At 42.4% G+C, this 20,602-nt stretch overlaps 2 protein-coding genes across 2 annotated transcripts in view; one reads left to right on the top strand and one right to left on the bottom strand.

The window, feature by feature from the left end:
* The window catches only part of ARG2 (arginase 2), a 39,690-nt gene extending 37,613 nt beyond the window's left edge, over positions 1-2,077 (top strand). Inside the window, exon 8 of the mRNA XM_068960814.1 lies at positions 1,621-2,077. Coding sequence (XP_068816915.1) covers positions 1,621-1,826 — 206 coding nt within the window. The 3' untranslated portion in view covers positions 1,827-2,077. The remainder of the gene's footprint in view (positions 1-1,620) is intronic.
* On the bottom strand, positions 1,986-19,127 carry VTI1B (vesicle transport through interaction with t-SNAREs 1B). Its single transcript, XM_068960826.1, has 6 exons — positions 18,896-19,127; positions 9,613-9,671; positions 7,805-7,996; positions 5,471-5,644; positions 3,580-3,641; positions 1,986-2,383 (listed from the first exon to the last, which is right to left on the bottom strand). Exons 1-6 carry the CDS (start codon positions 19,008-19,010, stop codon positions 2,287-2,289), a joined length of 699 nt encoding a protein of 232 aa, XP_068816927.1. The 5' UTR covers positions 19,011-19,127; the 3' UTR covers positions 1,986-2,286.
* Positions 19,128-20,602: the final 1,475 nt, after the last annotated feature.

The following is a 20,602-nucleotide window of genomic DNA, read 5'->3' as shown; positions in this document are numbered from 1 at the left end:
AAAGCTGGACAATACCTTGTGCCCTTTCATAGAAGTCTTATACTAGAGCTTGTCTGCTAGGACCTGTAATATGGGGATACTAGAAGATGAATGGCTGACAGGAAGAGGAGTAAACTGCAAGCTAGGGGATCAAGAGTAGCTACAAGAGGGGAATTCCCTGGTGGACCAATGGTTAGGACTTACTTGGTGCTTTCACTGCAGTGGCTGGGTTCGATTCCTGATTGGGGAACTAAGATCCCACAAGCTTCGTGGTGCAAAAAATTAATAGAAATTTTTAGAAAAGAGTAGCTACAAGAGGTTACTGTCCCCAAACTCATACTCATTTGCAAACACTTTCCATTTCTGTCAGAAAACTCTTGGTTTTAAGCCTACTTTAAATGACCTCTCATTATAAAATTTAAACAATTACTGAATGGTACTTCATCAACTAGATAAAGCAGTTTGCTTAAATTAATCTACGAGGTGGCAGTAGTCTAGAAATATGGGTAGTATATGTTTTTAACAGTTTGTACCCTCCTGATTTACTTCTGGGCTATGCAAAAGGTCCACATTTAGTAGGTGGAAACTGGATACAGATGCGTGTGCAGGGACTGGTGGACACACCTGCTCACTGTAGTTCTGCACGGTGCACTGAACTCCACATTGCTCCTAAGGGACGGCACACTGTGCGGATGTACTAGCATTGAATGTACATGTACTAAAATATAATATCCATAAGTCGATAGGTATATCAATCCATGTATCCAGGCTTTATGGCCACCCTAAATACTCAGATACTTGTATACTCCAATCTAGTTTCTTCTAGTGACTCTTAAAGGAGGTAGATTAACTTCATCCAGAATAACCAACTAAAGATAAACACCCCAGAAGTAGGGCATATATATGTTGATGGGGAGGGGCAGAGGGCAGGTCTAGATAGGTTCTTTTATGGTCTAATCTTCCCACCTCAAACCCTTTGGCACAAGTACCCAGACCCTTACAGAAGGTAACTGGAGTTCAAACTAAATATGACCAAGTGCAAGATACTGCATCAGTCTGAAGGGAGACCTAAGAACTGTGTCATACATGGAGCCTGTCCTCAGAGTTCAAACTTGCAGGGGTGAGAGTAAGATATGCAGTAACAGCTATACTTTAGGACACATGGTGCCTTAAAAGTTACACAGCGCCAGAGTTCAGAAGTGGGAATAGAGTGCTGGCTAGTGAGACGTGAGAGATTTCATCACACAACTACAGGCAGGCATCTGGCAGGTCCCTAGAAATACTGGAAATGATACATTTTCCCAACTAGATTGGAAACTCCTACTGCCACCCCTGCTTACCCCTCACCCCCGCCTTGCTCATCCTAACCAGAAAGCCTGTCAAGTCATGCCTGTTATGTTATTAAACAGGGATAACTGACTTAATTACTTTAAAGGTTTCTTTCAATCCTATTCCAGCATTACCAGTGTTTCTAACTTAAATTCATGCCCAAGAGGATGAGGTGTAAGGGCCTTCCTGACAGTGGGTAATTTTCTAGTAGAAAATGACCCTTTCACCTTGGTGTATTCTACCCAGGTGGGACAACCCTCACTGAAAGAAGCAGCTAGGAAGTTTTCTTTTTGTCCTGCTTTGTGTTTTCAGGGTTGCTCTCGGCCCTGGATCTCGTTGAAGTCAATCCTCGGTTGGCCATGTCAGAGGAGGAGGCCAAGGCTACAGCCAGCCTGGCAGTGGATGTCATTGCTTCGAGTTTCGGGCAGACGAGGGAGGGAGGGCATGTTGTCTACGACCAGCTTCCTACTCCCAGCTCACCAGATGAATCAGAGAGTGAAGAACGTGTAAGAATTTAGGGAATAGTGTTTGTTGACACGTGTCACAGTGGGCATTCCAGAGCCGTGAGGCGTTTGAGGTGACAGATACTGAATGATCATCTGGGTCAATACTGCCTTAATGAGAACATTTGTGCATTCTTACAATTGTAAAGTTTCCTTCCCTTTCATTTTGGTGACCGATAATAGTACTGTACATGTATTTGTTTTTTGACGCTCACAGGGTATTAATATGTTGGAGCACTGTGTAAACTTAAAGAAGTCATAAAGGACATTTATTACCTTGGTATATCATACTGGTCTTATTACTGTTCCTTCACATTTCAGTGGTCTTCCGTCTTCCTCCCTCCACCCAGTCTGGCTACACAGTGCCTTCTTGAACCGCTAGTTCACAGCAGCAATAAGATTTTTTTCCACACCTCTAACGCCATTCATTCACAGAGTCACAGTTCTGGTCCACAAACCCTTCCCTACAGGAGGTTTAATGCCTGCGAAAGAATTTGTAATACACCAGGCCTCCCAGAATGGCTAGCTCCAGTAAGATGACGATGGAAAGTAGCAGCTTGTTGGTTGTCACTCTACAAAGAGAAGCAAAGTGGGATGTAGTCAGAACTCTGGGTAACCTTATTTCTTTCCATTCTTAATACTGAGGAGTTTGACCTGGGGCCAAGGCAGGATACTGTGAGGCAGACTGAATTTTTGTTTGATCATGTAGCCACTTAGTAACCTGTAAATAATTACTACTATCTACCTCACAAAAATATTGAAAAATGGGGCAATAAGGTACCAAAACATACAAATTTTTTTTTCTAAAATGTCTTCAAATAGTAATTAGTACTTCACTTTAAAAGTACTTTTTCTATGATGGGCTAATTAGAAAAATATTAAATGTACATGTGAAAAAGTATACCATATTTTAAATCAGTTGAATCAGATTTCAAAGTAGAAGTTCACTACCTAACCATCTACAGCTGTGAGGACACATTAGGAGAAGGGGTGGCGGGAGACTCCAGGGTCCAAGTCCAGCTTGGGTACAAGGAGGTGGTCCTGCTTTAGGATGAGTAACTAGAAGCTGGGAGTGCCTTTCAATGTCTTCTCAAACTTCTTGCCTTTCTTTCTCTATAAAGGTAGAAGTTTTTCTGACACTCCTATATTCTTTAACACAAAGAATCGAAATCGGACATTTCTTCCTGCTCCACAAGGAACTTACCACTGTTTTGGAAAATCTCACTCTCTTGCTAGTTCCATGACTTGGTTATAGTCTCACTCATACTACCTACACCGACTCACCCCCCAAATTCAGCCTCAGTGCCAATACTTCCCTTCTGCCCATGGCTCTGCTGCTGTCAGAGGGTTTTTTCTCAAGTCAGCTCCTTGCTAACAAGACAGAACTCCCAAATAAGGGCTGACTCCCATAAAGGGCAAGCAGAGCCAAAATCAAGTACGAAGCCATAGCAGTGAAAAGTTTTCTAATTAAGTTTTTACAAATTTATTCCCAGGAATATGAAGCTCTGGTCCCATGTGCTGTCTTCTTTAAGGAATGTAAACTAGGATAAAAAGTCCTTCCAGTAGACCAGTTTTCCACGGCTCCAAATCATACCAGCATATATACTTCCAAAAATGGATTTTTTCCTGGGATACTTAACTATGTGATACTCTTTATTTCTTCTGTTTTATCAGTACCTTTGCAAGTCACAGTTTAAAGCTTTGACATTCTCAGCCGAAAGATTAGAATTAAGAGAAATTAAGTCTGTGACTAATTTTTAAAACTTACTTTCTGGACATTGAGCGGAGAATCTTCCGACTTTTGCTCAAGTTTTCACTTGTATTTACCAGCTGAGAAGAGAAAATAGCAATTATTTCCCTCTTCTTACAGAAGTACACACTGTAGAACTGAACCTGAGTAAATTGACAGGTGTTAAAGGGTTTATGTTGAAAAACTCCCAGAAATCAAATCAATTTAAATGATGGCCTCTGTAAATGGAAGAAACTGGAAAGGACAAGATACTTTAATACTTATCAATAAGGCCTAGAAATGATTGTATCCCAAGGCTGCTGTGAGGAGACCTCTGGGACTGAGCTAATCCTTCACTGTGGCTACACAAAACAAAGTCTTCAAGTGTACCTTGCCAGTAACCGAAGTAACTCTGAGCAACTTAAGATGTGAATTTCATCAGCCAAACTCCAGGAGAGCCTCCTGAGTTAATGTTTGTTTTTATAGGCTGGTGGATTACCACTTTTGAGATCTGGTTCTTTTTCCTTTTTTCTTTACCCTTTTAAGAGATACTTACATTGAATTATGAAAGGAATTAATCTTTTTTTAAAAGCCTTTTTTTTTCCCCTTTTGGTTGCCTGTTACTAACCTATATAGCTGGAGGATATTTCAACAGATGCCACCTGCCATCTGTTCCTGTTCACCAGTGGCCTTGGTTAAGTTGATCTCTCAGCTTATTCCTCAGCTTTTAAATTCAACTAATCCATCTAGTAAGTTCAAAAGTAAAAACAAATAAACCATGCAATCTGCAAACAAGCTGCTTTCTCTGCAGCTTACTTGAATTCAGTACTTTACTGTGAATTTTCACTGAGGAGGGTGATACCTGACTTGATTTTAAGTTGTCAAAATCATTCTGACTTGATTTTAAGAGTGGAGAATTATGGCTACTAATGTGGGAAAATAACAGCTCAGTGTGGGGATTTGAGATGACTTTCTCATATCTAAGTCTTGCCCACAGTATCTGTGTTTCATTTATCTGCCTCATGCTCTTAATACAGCATTCCATTGGCAGTTTTTAAAATTCCTTTGCAGATGGTACAGAAAGGAAGAAATAAGTTGTTTTTCAGAGCCTCTCAGAATAGTAGATAGAGGCCACAGTATAGTCATCATTTGGCCTAAGGATTTTGTTTTCTCACAGTGATCTCCCTTAGTGTGTAGCAGTAGTGGTGTTAGTTGCTCAGTCATATCTGACTCTGTGACCCCCATGGACTGTAGCCCGCCACGTCCTCTGTCCATGGGACTTCCTAGGCAAGAATACCGGAGTGGGTTGCTGTTTCCTACTCCAGGGGATCTTCTCGACCCAGGGATCGAACCTCTGTCTCCTGTGTCTCCTACACTGCAGGCGCATTCTTTACCACTGAGCCATCAGGGAAGCCCATGATCTCCCTTACCTTAGGTTAAGAAGAGTCCAGGATTAAACCTCTTTAAATTGTCGGTAGTACTATTTTATGACATGTGGAAAATAGCCTTGGCTCTAAATGACAGGAAAGCTAGAATCTTTTAAAGCAAATGTTGCTTTCATAAGAATAGCAGGTGTTCTACTAGACATGTGAGAAACAGAAATTTAGTTCATAATACAGGACCTAATACAGGACCTAATAAAAGGATGGTATGGCTACAATCCTATTTGACAATCTTCAATAAATGCAGAAACTGGGTTTTATGCAATCTCACTCCCCCTGCCCAATGACCTCTAAATCTTACAAGTAAAATTACTTCCAAGGGATATGTTTTAGTCAAGCAAATTATGAACAGAGAAAGCATAAGAACCTAAAAAATCATACCCTGAATTTGGAACTGTGGTAGCTTCTGACAGCAGCAAAGCATCAGGGTGTAATGGGCCCACCTACTTTCCCCATTTTTGCCCCTCTCCCTATCCACCCAGACTTACTCTACTCTTGGTACGTTCCAACTGGTCACGTTGCTCCCCCAGCTCTTCTATGATTTCTGAGCCAATCTGGTCAGTCTCTGCGGCAATACGATGAGAACGCTCAATACTCTGGGTGGCCCGGTTCAGGCTGTCAGTGCCTTGCAGAAGCAATGCCCTTTGAGACTGTAGCCGATTCTGACAGGAGTACGGAAGGGAATTGTTAGACTTCTTCCATTATAAATGAATTTATAAGAAGGGATATAATGTGTAGTAATTTTCATTACTTGTAAGACAATCAAAGATGCTAATGAATCAGACTACAAGAGAACCTGGGGTTCAATCTAGGATCACAATACCTCCCAGTCCACTGCTTGTTACATGTAAGTGAGGCAAGGAAAGGATTCAATACACCAGAGCATCTTCCTTGTGCTCCTGACGAATCTGAACTGACTCATGTTCTTCCTGGACTAACAACTTCTGAGAGGCAATGGCCCAGATCTGGGATGCAGGAGCTACCTGAAAATGCATACATCCTATCATTTTGATAGGGCAAACCAACTAAACTCTACCGCCTTAGAGATAGTGTAATTCACTGAAAGTTCCCACTGATTGGTACTGAGTGACCACAGAATAAGCTATTGGTGTTCAGCACACACAGAAATCACTTAAGTGTGAGAGACTACTACTCTCTGGAAAAAAGTAGCTACACTCTTGGTAAGCATCCAAAGAATTTCGCCTCAGGCCAAACACAGAAGACAAATACTGAAGTTGTTACACTGGTGATTTACTCTCAGGGGAGGTAGTATCTGGGGCCAAGTAAGCGCCCTATTTCTGAAACTCCACCAAAGTATTATTCCACCTATTCCTAAGCACAGGAGGCATGAGGACCGAAGCAGCCTTTGTCAGGCCAGAAATAACTACTGACAGAAATGGAGGCAGCTCTAAGTTCTCAGCTCTTCAGAGCATACATGCGTACAAACTCTGGAAAAGGGGTCAGCTCACAAGGCCTATTACTGAGCAGGTGACCATTAGCACTCGATACCACCATTAAGAAGCTGAAAAGATGTGTTTCCAGATCAGAAGCAACAAGCAGGCTTTTTCACTTCATATATAGCATACAGACAAGTGAGTGAGGAAACCACTGAATAAGGCTGAAATGAACCCCAGTTTACACTGGCTTAAAAGCAGCAGGAAAACAGCATTTTTAAACATAAAAGATGAGGATTTTCAACTGAGTGGGCTTAAGACAGAGCAGGGAGAGATAGTAAGGTCACATGAATCAACCCCAGATTTGGAACAGTAATTCTACTGAAAGTACTTTATATACCTATATTGTTTTTATAATTTCTGAAACTAATAATTTTAAAGCAAAATTATTGCTTGGAATTATCTTCCCCCCTTTTGTTTTTGGGGCTTTTTGGGTCAGATGACCAAAGTCACTGTACACCTTTCATCTCACTTTTAACAAGCGCTACTTGCCTGCATTTTCCCACTCTCCTTTGAAAATTTTACATCATTCTCAAATACTCTAGTTTTCACATCAGGAATGTCAGGCCATTATCATTTGAATATCTCTTAAACCATATTTAGGATGCTTCATGAAATAGGATTTGTTTAATCAGCCTTTCTACATCCATACAGTCTGCACTAGTGGGCCCCCTTCCACTTCTCTCCCACATTACCAGCCAGGCCATTTCTACTTTGTGCTGTGGAATATAGTCCCAAATGTAACACATGAAATTTAACCTTTGTGAAGCTTTTCTCCTTTACCCATCTAGCTTCTTTAGACAGTTTGAGAATACACATTTTCAATTTAGTAGTCTAATTTTATAAATGAGAACACTGGAGGCTAGAGAGGCAGCCTGGCTCACTTTCTATTATGATGAAGTAAGGCGTCAGCCCCCTTTTTGGGAAGCATCCTGCTTTCTCTACTGTATCTGGGCTATTGGGCCATCTTGATACAAATGTAAGGGAAAGCATGGGTTACTTTTATAACAATGCTCTGGTAAGTTAAAATCCTAACCGAACTCTGGGGGGGATATGTGAGAAAGAAACTGGATTGGTGAATCAGACTAGAGTCCAGGTATAATATGAATAGGTAACACTTGTTTATCACCACTACCCATCAAGCACTATTTTATACATAAAGGATACAAAAAAATCTAAAGAGGTAAACTGCTTGGAATGATCTGCATTAAATTCAGTAGAAGCAGGCACCCAAGGGGAGAAGGGAAATTGGATGCAAAAAAGAAGAGGGAAAAAACCAGGCGTACTTGTGGAGTACTTGAACTGTACTCCACAATTTGGTTAATCATTGTGCCACAGACCCACAGGACAAAGACGGCTGAAACTCACCATATGCTCGTTCTCCACAGCGTATGTGCCATATTTCATGTCTCCTCGGGCCCCAGGAGTGGCTGTCAAAGGCGTACTTCTCACTTCCCGATGGAGTTTGGCAAGGTCCTTCCGGTAGGTTCGCAGCTTAGACATCATAGGGTTACGAAAAGATAGGGGTGCATAACGCAGTTCCTCTTCCATCTCTGCCAGCTAGGAAGGCAGAAAGCAGTGAGTAGACGGCCTGCTTCTATTCTCTCTCATATGGGTAATATGTCTAGTTTGGACTAATCAAACCACAAGCAATCCTAAATAAATACTCAACATGTGGCCCAGGAGGGGAAGGACCACATGTGACACCTTTACTTCATTACTGAGTGCTTGGCACAGTGCCCAACAGGCACAGAACAGGTCTTCAAAAAGTATGTGATGAATGAGTGAGAAAACTAACAAGTAGCTTATAGTTTATTAAACATTTTGACATGTATTCTCTCATTTAATCCTCACAACAGATCAAAACGGTAGGAAATACTTTTACTTCATATATGAGACTTGAAAAAACCTGTTCAAGATTACATAAATCAGGACTGCAGATCTTCATACTCTTTTCAGTATACCAAGTTCTTAGCCTGTTATGGTCCAAGTGCTATCACGAAGCACTCAGGAACCTACTGTACTAAAAATGATTAGGGGTATGGCATCAAGGTTCTTCCCTTCCTCCACCTGAAAATCAACTGTTTGTGTCCATGTGAGAATAACCAGGGGTCCAGATCATTTCCATTTTTCTGGGACAAGTAAATTGTAACACACAGACTCATTTGTAAGAGCCCATGAGTCATTTTCTTCTGCTTTGGATGGCTAGAGTAGGACTGGTTAACTTTAGAAAATGCTACCAAGATGTTAACTGAAAAAGAGGCCTAGCTCTGTAACAGATATCACAGATATATGCCCAGTAATGCAGAGGTATTAGAAAAGTTTCTGGTACTCCCATTATGAAGGTGATAGTTTCCATAGTCTGGTAGGCTGATCCTCCTTCAAATACATGCAGAGCGAAAAAAAAGGATGCAGATGGGCTTAACTTCTCAAAACTTCATTGGAATAAAGGAGGTATTCTTCAACAAACAATAAAGTTCTCTGGCTTAAAAAGAATTCTTCAGTCTACTCTGGGGTAGCAGATACTAGAGGCAACTATTTCTTTGGAGTGCTACCAGAGACCGAGATTTTAGCTCCAGCCTCCTAAAAGGGTTTGCTAAAGCTAGACACAATGCGATGAAGACAGAGGACCCTTACTTCTAAAAGGTAAGAGCAAAAATTGCTTTCTTTCTTTTTTTCTTAAAGAAAAGTCACAGGTTAAATGAAGCAGTTCTTAAACTGCTTAGCAACCTGGACCAACTTCTGATAAGCTTAGGGTCCTGACTGAGAACTCATCCTGACCATGCATACCTTGCCCAAGGTACCAAAACCTGTTTTTCAAAACAAGGCAATGTGAGTAGGAACCACCTCTGAGCTCCATTTTCTGTGACAGTAAATTTAACAAAGGAGAGTAAGTTATCTTAATGGCCAGCTTTTAAAAAGTGCTTTCAAAAGGCCACCCAGGTAAAAGGAGAATGTCCTTACTGTATCAGCAATGTTTTATCAAGGACTCACAGAGGAATCTTCAAGTTTTACTCAATACCCATCCCCATCAACTGGCCTCATTTAGTAAGAAATAATCAAAACTAAGGTCAATAGACAGGAATAGTTAAATCTGTGATCATAATGTCACAAGCATTACTTCTGGCAAAGACCAACAGACAGGAAGAGGAAACAGGACTTGTTCCTGTTCTCACCGTTTCATTTGCTTCCTGTTGCTTTTCATCGAAATCTCTGATCAACTTCTTCTTCTCTTCTGGAAAAGACAGATGAGTTTTAAATACTCAATCCTGCTTCCAAACATTTATTTGTAGAGAACATACCCTCTGCTTAGAATATATTCCCCATTTCCTTTCTGGGGGTACCCTACAGTACTTAATCACCCCTGAAAGACATTTAGAAAAGTAAGAGAACTAGTTACCAGAATTAATGGGGGTCGGGGGGTGGATGGATGGTATTATCACTGGCATTTAAGTGGCCAGGGAACAAGAGTACCTAAACTAGGGACAGTCCTGTGTAACAATGATCTGGCCCCAAAGACCAACAGCATTCCTACTAAGAAAGAAAACAGGTCTAATTATCGTCAATCTTTTTTCACCAACCTAACAAAGGGACCAGGCACGCTTTGATCAATAAGAATGTTTAACAATACCAGTCTCTGAAGTCTTCATCCCCATGGTAAATCACATCTCTACATTAACACTTATCCACTGCTTTTCTGCAAAATATATTCAAAGCCCACCTACTTTGCTCTCTGGAGAGCCTGCAAGGCATACAGCACAAGTTTCTTAGCCATACCCACTGGCAGTGGTATAGGAAATGATCTAAAATACCACTGACTCACCCAGGGGAAAATGTCATTCCTTGTGCAATCCTTTGCATCCTGTCATTTTAGTTCTAGTATGTCTTTAATACCTAAAAACTACTAATCTCCTCTTTAAAAAAGTAGAACAGGCTTTAGCCTCAAAGCAAGGACATCTAACTAAACCAGCACTGCTTTGTCTTCATTGTAGCTTTTCTGATCATATAGCTAGGTTCTATAGATTTTTCATCTAAGGCAGTGATATAAAGTGTCCTTTTAAAGTAACTTTATATGTTAAATAAATGCATTTTACATGAAATAATGATATAAAGGAAATAATTACAGTAAAAATGGTGCTTAGACACACCACAATGATGAAGTGAATACCTGGTAAACTTTGTATGGGGGGAAGTGCTGGGGAGTAAATGAGCTTAGGTTTTGGTCTTAGCTTTGGGCCTAACTCAACATGTAAGCCAGATAATTCTCTTCATCTTTTTGGGACCTAACCTCCCTCCTCGGCTAGGAAATGAGGAGGCAAATCACACCTAAGAAGGAAAAATTAGCCCTATTTATGAGGAGTTTGTTTTTTTTCATATGTATACAGCAAAATGAATGTTCTCCCTAGAAATCTACACATAATCTACTTATTACCACAAACTGTCACTGTTTATAATATTTTTTGAACTCATCTTTTGGGATTACATTCACAATCTGGGATACTTTTAATTGTGGTAAAATACATATAATATAAAACTTACCATTTTGACCATTTTAAGTGTACAGTTAAGTGGCATGAAGTACATACACAATGTTGGGCAACCATCACCACTATCCATCTATAGAACCTTTGCATCATCCCAAACTCTACACCCAGTAAACACTAACTCTCTATATGCCCTCCCTTCAGACTCTGGTAACCGTGATTCTACTTTCTGTGTCTATGAATCTGACTACTCCAAGCACCCCCATATAAGAGGAATCATACAGTATTTGTCTTTTGTGTTTGACTTATCTCGCTTAGCATAAAACCTTCAAAGTTCCTCCATACTGTAGCATGTATGAGGACAATCTATGTGTTTTTCACTCAGTGTGATTTCTAAATACAAGCCAGCGCTGCCATCAACTGAAGAAAGAGCAATCTTTACCAATGCCAAGAAAACAGTAGAGTATAAGGCCTATGAAGGGATGGCATGTGGGTACTCAACATGCTGTCCTAAGATTTTCTTGGATAATTTTGTTTATCCTGATTTTCATCTCACACCTTGACTTTCAAACCCAATCCCATGTTGGAAGTAACACCACTGTCATGCTTTATATAGATTTTACATTGTGTTAATCACATAGCATCTAGCATGTCAGCTGTCCACTATTTTTTAACGTAAATCACTTCGCTGTATATATTCTATATTCTCAACTTGAGCTCAGTCTCCCTCCGAGTAGAGGAATTTACTTTTTCTTTTGTACATCCCATAGGTTCTAGAACTCTAAACCTGGTAGGGTGCTTCTTAGACACTGTTATTGCCTGCAAGAGTCAAGCGACAATCCACCCTTTACTAAGCGGCATTCATTGTCATGCGCATTCCCTTAATAGGTATTCCAGGTGAACTATTTTTCACCACACACTGCTCACAACGCGCCACCCACCCCCTCAAAAGGAGAAAGTTCAGACAAAGCAAAAGGCCTACCTCTTGACCAGCCATGAGGTAACCACCATGAAATTACCACCACAAGTGAAAGTGTTAGTTGTTCTTTGCAACCCCATAGACTGTAGCCCATCAGGCTTTCCTGTTCATGGAATTCTCCAGGCAAGAACACTGGAGTGGGTAGCCATTCCCTTCTCCAGGCATCTTCCCTGACCCAGGGATTGAACCTGGGTCTCTCACACTGCAGGCAGATTCTCCCTGTCTGAGCCAGCAGAAGTGCCAAAGCAGCCTTATTATCCTTGAGTGGGCTGTGTTTCCACCCATCAGCAGTGAAATAATATCTGCAATCAAGAATGGCTACTTCCATGGAGAGCTATCGTATTATTTTACAATCAGCATTCACGAAAGTGTTGAGTGCCACCACTCCTCTGAAGAGGCACATCTCCAAATTCAAGCACACTCACTCACTCCTGATCCAAGATGACAGAGTTCTATAAGGGCGCTCTGGTCCTAGATTTTTCTACATCTCTGTTAGTCCTAAGTTCTCCTCATTTAATCTTTGTTAAAGGATATGAATATCTGCTTTCCTAAGAGAAAAATTCTAGAATAATTCAAAGAAGGCAGCTGTATAATAAGAATTGGGGTAGGGGGGTGGCAAGGTAGTCCACAGAGTCTTGATCCTTTCACTAACTTCCCTGCATGATTCTGTTATTCTCAGTCTTTTTGAAATACTCTACTCTCTGATTTCATAAGACATATATTCTCCTAGGAGTGCTCTACAGCCTATACACTTTTAAAGATTCAAGAGATGGAACCCCTACCCAACTGAGAGGTATCGATACCTGTTCCTTTATGCTCTGCTCAGAATTGTGAAATTAATGAATGTTAAGAGCTAAGATGGCCCTCAGAAATCATCTAGTCTAACCTCATTTTACAGTTGAGGAAACCAGAGCCTGGAGAAACTGTCTTCCCCAAGGCCATAGAAAAGAGAAGATGTGTAGCAACACTAGTTACAGAATGCAAGTCTCCTGACTATGGCACTGTACACCATGTACACGATGGCACTGAGGGGTATTTTCATGCTCTCAAGGTACACAGGTATAATCCTTTCAAATCTCTTCATTTTTTAGGGAGCTAGAATTAACACTATAATCAACTACAAAACGGCAAGACTGATACCAGGTAGAACGGACACCGGAAACTCAGAAAAGATGAGCTACTCTAAATAACACTATTCTTGACCCCTCATGTCTTTCCAAACCATTCACACGTGAGTGACTCACTCTGCAGACGAATGTTTGGTAAACTAGGTGCATGGCAGCACAATGTCTCAGACACGGAATAAAATGGAAACAGCCACCTCTGAAAGTGCTAGAGGAAGCCCACCTCATCTCAATCAAGGTGGCAGCCTCTCCATCTTGTAGAAAAAGAAAAGAAGGTAGCTCAGTCATGTCCAACTCTCTGTGACACTCCGGACTATACAGTCCATGGAATTCTCCAGTCCAGAATACTGCAGTGGGTAGCCTTTCCCTTCTCCAGGGGATCTTCCCAACCCAGGGATCAAACCCAAGTTCTTCCGCACTGCAGGTGGATTCTTTACCAGCAGAGCCACTTGTTCAGTTCAGTCACTCGGTCGTGTCCAACTCTTTGCAATCCCATGAATTGCAGCACGCCAGGCCTCCCTGTCCATCACCAACTCCCGGAGTTCACTCAGACTTGCGTCCATTGAGTCAGTGATGCCATCCAGCCATCTAGCAGTTTGAATTTTCACAGCCCCAGAATGACTCATCTTGGTCCATTAGAACTGTGGAAATAACTTCAGTTTCACCAGGATCTTTAAAATCTGTGATTAATGCTTTTGGTGCTCCCTTGCAGCATTTCTAGGACCTACATCCTCTTTGCAGACCTCATGGTTAACCTGGATCTCACACCATAAAGGAAATTAAAGCATCAGATCACTCTAAGCCTGGTTCCTCAATTATAAATAAGAAATATAACAGCACTGACCTGTATAGTTGTCTGAAAAAGACAATACACATAACAAACACGCAGCAAATGCTAAGCACATTAGGGCTCAACAAACAGTGACTACCAGTGTTTTTAAAGTAAATTCCTAGGTAGGAAGAACTAAGCAAAAACTAAATTTAAAGAATATGAAGTGTTGGAAAAATTAAAATTCTGCAGTCAGTGAGTAATTGTGTTTACCAACCTGCTACATATGGTCCTCCATAGTTATCATTTTTTCTGGTTTCCAAAATAATGGAGTTTTGTGTATAGCAACTGAAATTTAAGTGAATTAAAGTGAAAAACTGAATAATTTTACAATGTTCATTACAACATGTGGAGAGATGCCTTCAGGTGCTACGAAACTAAAACTAGAAATCATGACTATAGGTACTTACTGTATTGACTGGATAAGAATTTACAGTAGCCTGAGATATGTGGAGAGACCTCTTCAGATGCTGCAAAACTAAGACTACAAATTACTGTTGTGGGTCTTTAAAGTAATAATGGATTAATAAGTATCACAAATGCTAATGGACTGTCACTTCCATACAAACTTCCTAAAGTAGGACACATTGCGTCTGTTAATCCTATCCTTTTTAAAAACAGGTGTATACATTGATTTTAAAAGTGATGACAATATGGAAAACATGGTAAATAAAATCACCTTCAGTTTCAACATTTAATCATATATTGAGTTACTATTCTCTTCCCAACAACTCACAGTATTTATACAACCATTCAGCAAATATTTATAGAGCACCAGGTATGTACTAGGCATTGTCCTAGGTGCTTGAGTGCTAAGTCGCTTCAGTCATGTCTGACTCGCTTCGACCCTATGGACTGTAGCCTGCACCAGGCTTCTCTGTCCATGGGATTTTCCAGGCAAGAGTACTGGAGTGGGTTGCCATATCCTTTTCCATCTAGGTGCTTAGGATATATAATTAACAAAACAGACAAAATATAGAGCTTACAACAGAAGAGGAGGGAATGCTTCCAAAGTCTTTTATGAGGCCAGCACTACATCGATACCAAAACCAGAGAACATCACAAGAAAAGAAAATTACAGGCCAATATCCCTGATGCAAAAATCCTCAACAAAATATTAGCAAAATGAAGGGCATTTTCCACCAAAACAGAACAAACAATCCAAAAATTTGTATGGAACCACAAGAGACCACAATTAGCCAAAGCAATCTTGAAAAAGAAGAACAAAGCTGGAGGCATCATGCTTTCTGATTTCAAACTACAGCTGACCCTTGAACAAGGGTATGAATTGGGCAGGCCCCCTTATAAACACATTTTTTTCAATAGTAAATTCTACAGTACCATATAACCTGTGGTTGGCTGAATCTGCAGATACTGAGGAACCTTGGATAGGAGGGCCAACAAGCTACACTTGGATTTTCAGCTACACAGAAGGTTGGTGTTCAAGGGTTAACTGTATATTATAAAGCTATAGTAATGAAAACAGTATGGTAACTGGCATTAAAACAGATTCAAAGCTCAATGGAATGGAAAAGACAGCCCAGAAAAAAAATCCACCAATGTATGGTCCCCAGCATATTTTTGTGCCTTTCAACCTCTACTCAGTCACCAGCATTCTCCTTCTAAAATACAACCATATGGTCCGATTTTATTTTAGAATCTGTATTTTGTTCAGGATATTTGCATCTGTGTTCATCAGGGATAGTGGCCTGTATTTTTCTTTTCTTGTGATGTCTTCTGCCTTTGGTATCAACATGGGCTGGCTTTTAAAAGAATTTAAAATCCTTTATTGACTCTCCATATCAAGTTTAGATGTCTTAATGTGATATTTAGGTCCCTTTGTGGAAACAGTGTCAGACTTTATTTTTTTGGGCTCCAAAATCACTGCAGATGGTGACTGCAGCCATGAAATTAAAAGACACTTACTCCTTGGAAGGAAAGTTATGACCAATCTAGGTAGCATATTCAAAAGCAGAGATATTACTTTGCCAACAAAGGTCCGTCCAGTCAAGGCTATGGTTTTTCCTGTGGTCATGTATGGATGTGAGAGTTGGACTGTGAAAAAAGCTGAGCGCCGAAGAATTGATGCTTTTGAACTGTGGTGTTGGAGAAGACTCTTGAGAGTCCCTTGAAAGGAGATCCAACCAGTCCATTTTAAAGGAGATCAGTCCTGGGTGTTCTTTGGAAGGACTGACGCTAAAGCTGAAGCTCCAGTACTTTGGCCACCTCATGCGAAGAGCTGACTCACTGGAAAAGACTCTGATGCTGGGAGGGATTGGGGGCAGGAGGAGAAGGGGACGACAGAGGATGAGATGGCTGGATGGCATCACTGACTCGATGGACATCAGTCTGAGTGAACTTCGGAAGCTGGTGATGGACAGAGAGGCCTGGCGTGCTGCGATTCATGGGGTTGCCAAGAGTCGACTGAGTGACTGAACTGAACTGAAGGGTCTGGCTGTGTCTTACTTACCTCATCTACTATTGATCTCCTACACACATCTTAAGTTTCAGTCACAGTTCTGAATATTTGACTTTTTTTTTTCCCTTCCTTTGCTGTCTCTTCTCACTTCCCCTCTCAGGCAAATTCCCACTCAACCCTTTATACTCAGAAGTTCTCCTTTCTGAGAAGCTTTCCTCTCACTCCCCTACGGCCATGTTAGCCTTCCTGTCACGGTGTCAAAACTATCTTAGGACTCATCACACACTTTGGAAATCTGCTCCCATTTAAGGCAAGAACTCACAGAACTCCCCAGACCCAGGATATTGAGTGATTCATAATTCTTGATAGATGTTTATTGAAAATACTGAATTCAATTACAGAGCATAAGCTAAATGCAAGGGATGTGTTATGTATTAATATATTATTCAGTGACTATATTATTCGGTGCCTAATAATTCATGATAGGAAAGCTTTGGAAAGCCTATGAAGTCGTCTTAGTACACGAAAAAAAGGATTCAGAGATGACACCCCAGTATGTTTGCTTAATTAAATCCAACTTATTCAACAAATATTTATTGAGGAATATAAACAAAGCAGTGAATAAAGGGACTGAAGGCTGTTGAAATTCTTATAACGTGAGGATATGCAAATACTATATAATACTTACCCACTGAACAACTAAGTGTTACCAGCAACTTGTGTTGAGACTATTTTGTACTTGGGTAGAAATTCACACCTTTTTGATTGTCCTCAGGTAGATGACAAAAGTGAATACAACTTTCTATTTTTGGAAACAGAATGTCCTTTGGCATTATTTAGCCTTCCCTGATAGCTCAGTTGGTAAAGAAGTCGCCTACAATGCAGGAGACCAAGTGCAATGCAAGAGACGGGGTTTCAATCCCTGGGTTGGGAAGATCCCCTGGAGAAGGAAATGGCAACCCACTCCAATCTGGGAAACGCCATGGACAGAGGAGTCCGGTGGGCTACAGTCCATGCGGTTGGAAAGAGTCAGACACGACTTAGCAACTAAACCACAACCACACCCTTACAGAAACAAATCTTGCAAAATTTAAATCAACACCAGGTGAAAAAAATGATCTATTTTTCAACCATGTCAATCAGATCCAATCACTCTCCTGTTCTGTAGCCTTTAACTTCAAGTCACTGTATTTAGATAAAGATGCAAATCTTTCACCAGGGTTCACGTGGCCCCACACAATCTGGCCCTTTAAAACCTTATCTACTACTACTATTTCCTTTGCTCATTCCACCCTAAACACACTGGCCCTTTAGTTCTTCCTAGAGCATACCAAGCTCACTTCTGCTTAAGGACTATTGCAGTACTATTCTGGAGAAGGAAATGGCAACCCACTCCAGTCTTCTTGCCTGGAGAATCCCAGGGACGGGGAAGCCTGCTGGGCTGCCGTCTATGGGGTTGCATAGAGTTGGGCACGACTGAAGTGACTTAGCAGCAGCAGCAGTACTATTCTGTCCTCCTGAAACTTATTTCTCCCAAATTGTTGCATGGTTCAGTCCCTTACTTCAAGTCTCTGCTCAAACGTTACCTCCTCAAAGAGGCCTTTCATAGCCACCCAATTTACAATTAGAGCTTCCCCATCTCTTGCCCTGCTTTATTTTCCTGTATGGCCCTTAACACCACTTCCAAATATTTATATCATCATCGACCCATAAGAACAGAGGTCTGTAAGTCTTTTCACAGCAATTTGCAATATTACCAGCATCTAGACAGTGCCTAGTGCACAGCAGCCTCTCTTAATAACTATATGTTAAACAAAAGTATGAGTTTCATTTTCATCAGAGTCATTCAATTCATGTGACCTTAGGTAACAAAGCAAACACTCAAGCTTCCACGCTTCAGGAAAAGCAATGAAAGTCTCATCGGCCTTGCCATCAAGATCTACTTGTTTTAAGGGAAAGAACTATGATAGACCTTCCTATACAGATTCACCCAGAAAACTCTTAGCTCCCCCAAGACAAGCTTGCAGCACACTGCATTATGAAATCAAGGGGCAGGAAGGTCTAAGCAGCGGTCATAAAAGGATCGCCCCTGAAGGCCACCATCCTCATTTTAAAGACCAATCCCTCCCCCAACCCCCACCCGCCCCCAAGACTGGTTATTTACACCAGCCTCAAAAGTTATGATGGCTTTGGGTTTTTAACCCTTTTTGTGCTACAGGTCCTTTGCCAATCTGGTGAAAACTATGGGACTCTTTGGAGAACACTTTCAAGCGCGGAAAACAAAGTACTGAGAGCCACAAAGAAAACCAATTATACTCAGTTTACAGATTTAAGGGTCACAGGTATAAGGTCTCTCATGCCCATCTTGCCACAGTGAAAATGAAACGAGTGAACTCTGAAGGCAACAGGGGATTCAAGAGAGAGATGACACTCCGTGGTGGACCCCTGGGTACCTAAGTGGCAGCACGGAGATTCTGGACGCCGGGACTCAGCCAGGCCTAGGGGGCGTGCCTGAGGATGCCAAGCGAGGAGACGGGAGCGTGGGTCTGGGAAGGAGGTGGGGGTTCTTCCTCCCGGTGCTAGCGGAGCGCTGTTCCCGCTGCCTCATCCCGCCCCTACCTCACCTGTCCCTGCCATCCCCAGGAGCCGCTCCGGCACCCCTCGTAGGTCTTCATGGAGGCCTCGGAAGATCTCGTGCAGTTTCTCGAAATGCTCCGAGGAGGCGGCGGAGGTGGCCATGGCGCAGGCCGCTCTCGAGCAGCGGGCGCCGAGATTCTGGGCCCAGGGCCCGCTCCTACTCCGCCGTCAGCCGCCCAGCCCCTCAGGCATCACGGCGACCGCCGCCACAGTCGCCCGACGAGGCGCTTCCGGGGCCGCGGCGGGGTCCTCCCGGGCCGGAACGCCCATCCCCTGCATGCCGTCACTGACGGCGCGCCGGGCGTCAAAGCCTGACAGAAAGTTAGTCTGGCTCCGTTGCCTGGGAGACTTCTGAAGGGGCGGCGGCACTTTGGCGCGAGCGGCAGTCTCGAAACCCCAGAAATACTCAGTCCGAGGCTGTAGGGTAGCCGGATAGCGGAAGGAAAACACGGGCACCCGCGGGCCGGCCGACGCGGACGCCTCTTTCCTGGGCCCCGCCTTCCGGCAAGGAGGGGGGCTCTGCAGTGCATGCCGGGGGTTGTAGTTCGGCACGGAAGACGCTCCGACTCGGAAGTCACGAGTTGCCGGGGGCGGTGGTCCCGCTGTAACCGCGACCGCCGGCGTGACCGTGATGCACAGCGGTTAGGGTATCAGTTGGCACCTGGCCGTCGTCGTCATTATCTTCGCACTGTGTGACTATACTGATTTCCTCAGTTCACATTCCGGCTGTTAGCTTTCAGTTCTCAGAAGATAGTTGGACCAGGTGCCTGCCTGCCTCCGAGTTGAAAGCACTTTTATCGGGGAGCAGGTGACTGGAGTGACATGCTTTCAGGAGTGGCCCCCGGACAGCAGTGCGACCCCTCAAATATGCGCTCAGCCTCTTATTTGGGCTGAGCTCATATATCGGCTTGCTCATGCAGTCATTCACTCAGCAGGTGTTTGTCAATTTAACCGTAGCCTTTATGCTGGGTTCTGGGCATGTGTTGGTGAATAAAAGATTCATCGCTTGGATAACTTCTAATGTAGTGAGCAAGACAGACCTGGCCTCACCATTAAGTGTAATGTGTTAACGATTACAAAGCCTTTTCCTGCACTCTGTGGGTTCCCATGGTTAGTGGGAGAAAATTCCTATTTCCGTTGATTACATGGTTTGCCTATGGAGTTCATTCTGAAATGTTTCCTTGGCAGCCCAATACTGAAGACTGCCCACACATTAAGATACATTTGACTGTTCAGGGGGAAGTGATTTGGTGATGTATATATCTCCTGGGCCCTTATTTTTATTAGACTGAGTTCATTGGCCTTTGATTCAACATACATTTGTTGAGCTCTTTGTGTAGCCAAGTCTGCAGTTGTTAGTAGCAGTGTACTGTGATAAGTCCCAAGAAAGTGAAAAGTGTCAGTCGCTCAGTTGTATCCAGCTCTTTGTGACTCCATGGACTGCAGCCTGCCAGGCTCTTCTGTCCAGGGGATTTCCTAGGCAAGAATATTGGAATGGGTAGCCATTCTCTTCTCCAGGGGAATATTCTTGACCCAGGGATGGAACCCAAGTCTTCTGCACTGCAGGCGGATTCTTTATCACTGAGACACTAGTATTCATTGAGCATTCAGAGATAGCAAAGTCTGGGATTGTTAGTAGAAGTGAATAGCATTGTGTTACAGAAAGGGCAGGTACAAAAAGGAAAGATTATAAA

Source organism: Capricornis sumatraensis, chromosome 2 (genome assembly GCF_032405125.1).
Source record: "Capricornis sumatraensis isolate serow.1 chromosome 2, serow.2, whole genome shotgun sequence".
Classification (NCBI taxonomy): Eukaryota; Metazoa; Chordata; class Mammalia; order Artiodactyla; family Bovidae; genus Capricornis; species Capricornis sumatraensis.
Note: the sequence above shows the minus strand (reverse complement) of the source record. Positions and strands in the feature narration are given on the sequence as shown.